At 43.4% G+C, this 8,912-nt stretch overlaps 1 protein-coding gene across 3 annotated transcripts in view; it reads left to right on the top strand.

Moving 5' to 3' along the window:
* SCN10A (sodium voltage-gated channel alpha subunit 10) overlaps window positions 1,884–8,912 on the top strand; it is an 87,484-nt gene continuing 80,455 nt past the window's right edge. For all 3 annotated transcript variants that reach the window (XM_018038477.1, XM_018038475.1, XM_018038476.1), the window contains exons 1-3: window positions 1,884–2,153; window positions 3,776–3,903; window positions 7,913–7,993. In XM_018038477.1, coding sequence (XP_017893966.1) covers window positions 1,884–2,153; window positions 3,776–3,903; window positions 7,913–7,993 — 479 coding nt within the window. The remainder of the gene's footprint in view (window positions 2,154–3,775; window positions 3,904–7,912; window positions 7,994–8,912) is intronic.

The following is an 8,912-nucleotide window of genomic DNA, read 5'->3' as shown; positions in this document are numbered from 1 at the left end:
TAGTTAAGTTGTGGACAGGCACAGAAATAGGCTCTTGGGTACCATTCACAGAGGCAGAGAGCTTTGCGGAGAGGCAGATACTAGAAAGGGGTGAAGAGATGATAATTTCAGTTTGGGTCATGTTGAGTTTGAGGTGCCCAGTATACATTCAAGTAGAAATAACAGATTAGAGTCTGATCCCCATGGACGTAATAAGAGCTGGAGATAAAGAGTCAGGAGTCATCTGCCTATAGATGAGAACTGAAGCCATAAGTATGGTTGAGATGCTCTAAGGAGGTGGTGTCACACAGACCTGGGACTGAGTGCTTGTCCTGCCACTTATTAGCAATGTGGTCTTGGAAAAGTGAACGTTGCCACTCTGGTTTCTCATTTACATATTAGAGAGAATACCTCATAGGGTAAGTGATGGTTAATATGTTAATGCATGCAAATTGCTTAGTTCAGAATCTGAAATATAGTGAATCTCTATAAATGCTATTCTCGTTATTATTATCACTATGCAAAAAATTTAAAAGCATAATGTAGAGCCTCTAGAGTCACGGTCACACATGGGAGAAAGTGTGGAAAGGGAGACTGAGTGTGTCACAGCAGCTGAGGAGAGACTGTGTTTTGAGAAGGAGGAAGTAGGCAAAATAGTCAATAACCTCATCAAGACCAGAACTGAGAAGTTCTCCCTGAATTTAGCTATAAGCAGGTCTCTGCTGTCCTTACAAGGAGGCATGTTAGTGAGGCAGTGGACATAAAGCTGCTAAAACTGAAGAATGGCTGGAAATAGTGAGCAGAACTCAGCAGGGAATGGTAGGAGAGAAGGGGGAAGGACTGGATGGGCTGTGTACAAGGCAAAAAAATTTAAAGTTGAAAGAGGCTTGAGCATCTCTAAATGCTGATAGGAAGGAACCAGCAGACAAGTCAGGAGAGAGAAATGAGGTAGTAAGGGAATAAGGTCCAAAGCAGAAGGAATACTGGTCTTAGCCAGAATGAGAGGTGATGTTCTCCTGATTGTGACAGGAGGGAAGATAGAAGGGTTCAGATGGTAGGTAAGTCAGAGGTTTGGGGGCATGAAGTTGAAGGAGTTGTGTGTTCTTAATGAGGGAGGGAATGTGGTTATTGTCTTACTGGAAGGGGAAGTGGGAGAAAGCAGTCAGGAAAGACAAACAGTATTTGAAATATCAGACTAGGAGAAGCTGTTGCCTAGGGAAACCATATGATTCCTAAGTGGCACTGATGTTCCTCCTCACTCCGCAACAGTCCTGATTCACAGAAACCCGAGTTAGACTCATCTAAGTTGACCTAGGCTGGATATTTAGGATAGGGACAGAGGAGTAGTTGTTCATGGGATTCTTATCTGGATATGGAGGGAACTGTTCAGTCATGGACAAAAAGAGAAAGCAGTCTGGAGGTCCAGATGGAGTTCAGAGAAGGGGAGAAGCATCAAAATTGTCAGCAGATAAAAGGTGGTGATCGGGAAGTAGGATGAGACTCAAGATTAAGTAAATCATAAACTGAAGTCTTTGATGAATGCAGCTAAGTGCCTATACTCGGGGGTCATAGAAGTGGGGAGAGAGGGCACTGTGGCTGGATCTGGTGGTGGTGGGATACAAAAACGATAAACAGTGGCTAGAAGCTCATGGACAGCACGGAGACTACTCTGAGGTACTGGCTTAGAGTGGACTGAACAGCCTCCCTCAAGAACACTGCAGGGCAGTGGAGTCCTAGGGGAGCTCAGTGTGAATTAAGGAAAGAACTAGAGAGGTGGGGGGAGGGTGGGGGAAGCTGTTCTAGCAAGCAGGGTTGGAGGGGGTGAGCTAGTACGCAGGATGTTACCTCTCTGTGGTTGTGTTCACTCTCATAAGAATACATTCTTCCTAAAGAAGAATGAGAAGATGGAATTCCCCTTTGGGTCCCTGGAAACTACCAACTTCCGTCGATTCACCCCGGAGTCCCTGGTGGAGATTGAAAAAAGAATTGCTGCTAAGCAAGAGTCAAAGAAAGTCAAAGAGAAGTTCAGGAGGCAGAAGGACCAGAAAGAGAAGCCTCGGCCCCAGCTAGACTTGAAAGCCTGCAACCAGTTGCCCAAGTTCTACGGTACGCTCCCGGCTGAGCTGATTGGGGAGCCGCTGGAGGATCTGGACCCCTTCTACAGCACACACCGGGTAAGGGCTACTGGCGGGAATGGCCATTCTCAGCTCTGGGAGAGGAGGCCTCTGTCCCACCCAGTCCAGGAGTCCTCCTGCACCCTGGGTGATGTGGCTGTCAGCTGGACTCAGTTAGTGAAAAATATCTCTAACTCACCTCCTCAATGTTTTCTTTGAATCCCTATGGTATTCATGGTGGAGGTTAATTAAATTCAGATCCTCTAAAGAAAGCTGTTGTGGAGTTTTCAGATAAAGTTGGCCATTCCCTTGGTTGAGTTCTAGCCTCAGATCTCTAGAGGTGTTGGCTCTCTATGCAAGTAGGGAGCAGAGATCTTCAGGCTGGAGGAGGGGCAGTGGGTAGAATAAGGAAGGGGAACCAAAATCAGGATGATTTAAACCAGTGGTCCTCAAAGTAGGGTCTCAAAACCCCTGGGATTCCCAAAACCCTTCTAGTGGGTTCAGGAGTTCAAAACTTTGCCTTAAAGATCCTTAGATGTCATTTGTCTTTTCCACTCACATTCTCTTGTGAATATACAGTGAATGCAGAGGCTATTAATAGAGGATCACATCAGTCTAACAGCTACAGGAATGCATGTTTGTATACTCTTGTGTTTACACAATTAAAAAAAGGCCCTTTTTATTTCTGATATTGTATAGAAATATGTATATATATACACACACATATATGCATGCGTATATACAGACATATGCATGCTTGCTAAGTCGCTCCAGTCATATCCAACTCTTTGTGACCCTATGGACCATAGCCTACCAGGCTCCTCTGTCCATGAGATTCTCCAGACAAGAATGCTGGAGTAGATTGCCATGCCCTCCTCTAGGGGATCTTCCCAACCCAGGGATCAAACACATGTCTCTTATGTCTCCTGCATTGCCAGGCAGGTTCTTTACCACTAGTGCCACCTGGGAAGCCCGTACCCACATACACACACATATATACATTCACACACATGGTGTAAGAAAAAAGTATAAACATTAACAAAATATTTTTAAGGTTCTCAGTAATTTTTGAGAGTATAAAAGGGCCCTAAAATCAAAGTTTGAGAACATCCAGCTTAAACTAGAACTATCTAGGACATTCTACACAGCTGAAAAAGGGGGTGTGCGTTTGGGAGCTGGGAAGGGCAGGAACCAGCCACCTTAAATATGGTTTGCAGAGAAAAATAAGAAGGCGCTGGAATGCCTTTCTCTCTCCTCTCAGTTGCCAAGAACCTACATCCTCCCTAAATGTTCAGAGGAGTGAACCAGTAGAAGGTTTGAAAGGGGAGACCTAGGAGGTAGAGAACAGAAGGACCATTCCAGGGATGTTCCGCTAATCAGAAGAGGAATTAAATGCAACCAGAACTCCACCTCCCTGCTGCTAGAATCCTCCCCCTTGTATGATATATCTCACCAGCCCTGGGTCAGTTGCCTATTCACTGGGCAGCCTCCGGGGCCCATCTGATGTACAGTCAGCCACGGGGGCCTGGGGTCTTTCTCTCTGTCTGCCCCTCCATTTGCCTCTCATTGACTCATGGGTTTCAGAGCCCTTCTCACGCATGAGCCTGAGATAATCTCACTTATGTTGGGTGAGGATGTGTGTTTCTCACTGGAGGTCTGCCTTCTGTTGTGTTTTGTTTTAGACATTTATGGTGCTGAACAAAGGGAGGACCATTTCCCGGTTTAGCGCCACTCGGGCCCTGTGGTTATTCAGTCCTTTCAACCTGATCAGAAGAACAGCCATCAAAGTGTCCGTCCACTCATATCCTTTGCACGGCTGCTTCTTCCACATGTTAGAATCAGATGCTGCCAACTGCATTCTGTACCTTCTTCAGGGGTTAACAATGGGGCCTTCTTCCAATTGAATCCTCAAACAATGGGATCATTAAATTGAAAAAAACGTTTGTGGTTTTAATGTGTTCAACACCTGAAAACAGTCCCAAGACAGAGGAGGTATTCATGTAACCCACAGGTGGGTTGGGGTTCATGTAGACCAGTCTGGGCCCACCTGTGGATGTACAACTTGTAAAGGGCACCCAGGCACATCCTCACCATATGTGGCCTGCTCTTCCCACAACATAATAACCAGGAAGGCTTTATGGTTTGGGCAGATGAGACAGTGGTAAGTTGGTTCTCTGTGGTCTAACCATTCTGGACAGTGACTGCTTATTTGGCAAAAAAAAGCAGCCCTTCTTAGTGGGTGAAGAGAACAGACTGTAATGGGCAGAGTGAAGACTGTCTCACTGGGATCCCACTGGTCACGAGGCACTGTCTAGAGCATTAGTTACCACCCAAACTACCAGCAGGTTAAAAATGTCAGTAGTCTGAGGTTCATGCCATTGGGGAATGTAGTAGTGACTAGAAACACACTGGTCAAATGTCTGTAATAAATTAATTGCTTTAGGTAGCTTCAGAAGCTGTCTCCAGCTTTTGTTTTCTATTCTTTTTTTTTTTTTTTTCCAAGGCAAGTCAAACTAGGACAAACAAGAGACTTTGGCTTGGTTTCCAAGGATCTTCCCTGGTGACTGTCCAAATTGGAAGTTCCTAATAAGGAATTCAGCTGTGGCTTCTAAGAGGTTGATTTGCAAGAACATCCTTGCCTTGACTGGCCTGGCAGATGGTAGCCAGCCTCCTCTGAGTTGGGGGAGGACAGTAAAAGAGCTCTCATCTTGTACTCTGGGGCAGCTTGTTAGATTGCTGGGTGGCATTCAGCGAGCTGGTAGCACACTGCATTACATTTAGCCTTTATGTGTTTTGCCTTTATGGCCAACCTGTGGGAATAATTTTCTTAATTCAGTCTTGCTGTTGTTTAGTTGCTAAGTCATGTCCAACTCTTTGTGACCCCAGGGACTGTAGCCCGCCAGGCTCCTCTGTCCATGGGATTTCCCAGGCAAGGATATTGTATTGGGTTGCCATGCCCTCCTCCAGGGGATCTTCCCTACCTGAGGACTGAACCTACCTCTCCTGCACTGGCCTGTGATTCTTTACTACTGAGCCACTAGGGAAGCCCAATTCATCCTTAACTTTCCTAATACTATGGAAGGGCTCCCCAGGTGGTGCTACTGGTAAAGAACCTGCCTACCAGTGCAGTAGACACAAGAGACACAGGCTCAATCCCGGGCTGGGAAAATCCCCTAGAGGAGGGCGTGGCAACCCACTGCAGTGTTCTTGCCTGGAGAATCCCATGAATAGAGGAGCCTGGCGGGCTATAGCCCATGGGGGTTGCAGAGTTGGACATGACTGAAGCGACTTCTTAGCACAGCACAGCACACAATGCTATGAAACAATATTTACTGAAAATAACAGCCTCCCACTGCTAAATACTTGCTAAGCATGAACACTGTCATAGGTACAAGAACCCTTGAAGAAGGGATTAGCATCTCCATCTTATATCTGATGAAACTGATACTGAGGCGTTAAATTAATTATGTAAGGCCACATAGCAAGTTAAAAATCCAGACTGCATCCTGCTTAGAGTAGTGTCAGCAATAAGGAAGTAGGAAGTTAATGGAAATGAATCAGAGTAATTTTTTTCTCTAAGTATGTCATCTCTATATAGGTGTTTTAAAAAATATAAATTACATAAAAATTACAAATAAAGAAAAGCAGCAAATATGCAAACTCCTTGTCATCCATTCTGGTGGATTTACATCTATTTAAATAAGAAACAGCTATTTAGAAGTAAATTCCCATTAAGGAACCAAGTGTACTAGTAAATATTCTTTTTATCTTGAGATTTGATGAATTGCTGGGTGGAATCACAGCTGGACAGAAAAGCTGTTAAGGGTCTCTTTCTCACTAAAGACTACATTGATATATTTAAATCTCATGAACTTGGTAGCTCCAGCCCCCAAAATATTCTTCCAGGTATGGAATTCTCAATCTCCTATTATTACTATTTCACCAGAATTATAATTCTAATCAAATTTGCCTTGAGCGTTTTCACAAGTAATATTATCAGAATATATCATCATTCTTTTAAAGGTTTGTGGAGTTGGAGATATAATTTTAATTTAATCCTTGGGTTAACATTTTCCCCCCACATGAACACATTTCTTAATTTAATTGCACGTCAACAGGAAAATGTGGTTTAATTAGTAGAATTTCCTTTTTTGAAATAGATGGGTTCCTAAGTAACTGTAAAACAGAGTACATTAAAGGCATTTACAGAAAACTAAAATAGTTATAGATATTTCTGCTCAAATTGAAATTATGGAAGAAGAGTGATTCTCTCCCTCTCTGTAAGTCAAGCTTCTCTTCAGGTGTTTTTTTGTCTTTAGGAAGACAAAAAGACTCTGTTTTAGTCCCCAGAAAAACGTCCAATGGGAGATATTTATCTTTGGACTTTGCCACCAATATTTCTGCCCCATATATTTACCCTCTTCCACTCACCTTCCTTTTCAGTATCTTTGTCCCTTTCTTGCAATTTATTTGCCCCTTTAATATTCTTTAAAGGGACAAAGATATTTTCTTTGCCTTTAATATTCTTCCCTCTTGCTTACCAGAGTTCTCCTTGACGGCCTAATCCTGTTTGGAATCTTCTCCTTAAGCAAACATTTTACCCACCTGTGCCTGCCTCCACCATTCCTAACCAGATGTCCACTTCCTCAGTATGACTGACCTCAGCTACGTTAGAAACACAATCTGACTACCCTAATTCCCATGAAAGCATGTGGCCCTCCTTATCTCTAGCGTCCTCGGAGCACAGATGTCTCCCCTTCCCCTGATCCATAGGATATACATTCCAAGACCCCCAGTGGATGCCTGAAGCCACGGACAGTACTGAACCCTCTGTGTTTTTTCCTATACATACCTGCCTATGATAAAGTTTGATTTATAAATTAGGCACAGTAGGAGAGTAGCGACAGTAATAAAGTAGGAAAATTGTAACAAAATACTGTAACAAAAGTTAGGTGAATGTGGTCTCTCTCTAAAAATGTCTTATTGCACTGTACTCATCCTTCTTGAGATGGTGTGAGATCTACAATGACATGACATGAAGTGAGGCAAATGATGTAGCCAATGGGACATAGCATTAGGCTACTATTGACCTCCTGATGATGTCAGAGGGAGGCACGTCTGCTTTGGGGGTGACCCTGGATCATGGAGCCATAATGATGTCAATGGTGGGGTGTCGGAAGCAGACAATGTTGATGGTTGGGGACCCCTGGCAGGATGGAGTTAGAAGGCTGAGATGTCACCACGCTAACTGAGACTGGGGGGTAATTTCATGCCTATTTTCAGACTGCCATTGACCACAGGTAACTGAAACTGCAGGAAATGAAACCATGGTTAACGTGGGGTGGGGGTGGGGCTACTGCATTCTCTTTGTTTTTTAGGGAAAAAAGAGACATATGCAGATGAAATTTCAAGCCATACTCTGTAGTTAAATGCAGGTGTCAGGGAAGAAGGACATTTTGGAGAAGGGATTCTGTTTCCTTTCATCTTGCTCAGTTCTGTTTTCAGACGATTTGAGCCCGTATCTCAACACCATCACTGACTAGCTGTATGACTTTGGAAAAATATTTAAGCTTTGTCAGCCCATTTTCTTAGCTCCAGTGTGTAGATAATAATATCCACCTGTAGGTTAGTTGTATTAGAAATAATGTGGACGAAGTATTCAGCGAGAGTAGGCACTCCGTGTTAGCTGTTATTATGTGACAAGACCATAAACTTGATCCTAGTGAAAGAGTTATTAATCAATTCAGTGTCAAGGTGATCAGTGGTGACCTCAGGAAGACGCGGTGACTTTCAGCTTCTCCTTAACACAGCCCTCTCAGGTGGTTCAGTTTATTTATAACCATCACTATTTTGGTCAATTGTGTGGGCATGACCCGAACAGAACTTCCAGAGAGAATGGAGTGAGTAGATTTTCTGCCATTCTTGTGCCTTTCCTTTCTGTCCTCTCTTTCTCTTCCTTCACTGGGTGGCTTCTCTCTCTCATTCATCCTGCTGGGCCTCATTTGGGTAATGTGGAATCCTACTGCCTATCTGACTTTGCCATGGATAGATATCTTCTTCTCTATGGACTCTGTTTCATAAACCATGTATGATTTTCAGCTTCAAAGAGCTGTAGATGAGTGGTTCTCCCTGGGGAGATTTAAAAAATTCTAATATCTGGGTCCAAGCCCCAGAGGGTCTGATTTCACTGGTCTGGAGTGGCCTGGGTATATGAGCCCCCCTACTTCTCCCTGCCACTGCTACACAGAGACTTACCCGCTAGGTGTGCATCTGAATGAAACTGAGGGAAGTCCTACTTGGAAAGAGAGGATGGCGCATAATGAGGCAGAGCTAAGAACAAATGGTCCTGCCACATATTCTGAAAATAGCCCGTGAATAAAACTGTTTACGTTATCGTGGGTCATATAACTCACAGTGACTGTAATATTCCCGAGGTTATTCCGTCTCCCTAGGTTAATGATGGAATCTGTAGTTTCAGATTTGGGGGCCTTTCTAAAAACATCCTGCACCAACATATCTAGGAGAGCTGCCCCTCACCCAGTTCAAACATGACATATTTTTGGAAAAATAACAGGAGCTCTGCAGAGTGTTCTCTTTTTCCAACCTTTAGATTTTTGCCTTTTGCTGACTATAAAATTAAATCATGCTACAGTTGGAAATAATTTCTATTTATATTTATCAATTTAAGAAGAAAAATCAAGTGGTCATTTTAATTGATGCTAAAAATAATTTTATATAGTTTGACATCTGTTTATGATTAAAAACTCTTGGAAAAGTAGATGTATAAGGGAATTGCTATACTCTGATAAAGGAAACCAC

The sequence above is a fragment of the Capra hircus genome, chromosome 22 (genome assembly GCF_001704415.2).
Source record: "Capra hircus breed San Clemente chromosome 22, ASM170441v1, whole genome shotgun sequence".
Classification (NCBI taxonomy): Eukaryota; Metazoa; Chordata; class Mammalia; order Artiodactyla; family Bovidae; genus Capra; species Capra hircus.
This window is presented reverse-complemented; position numbering and strand designations above follow the sequence as displayed.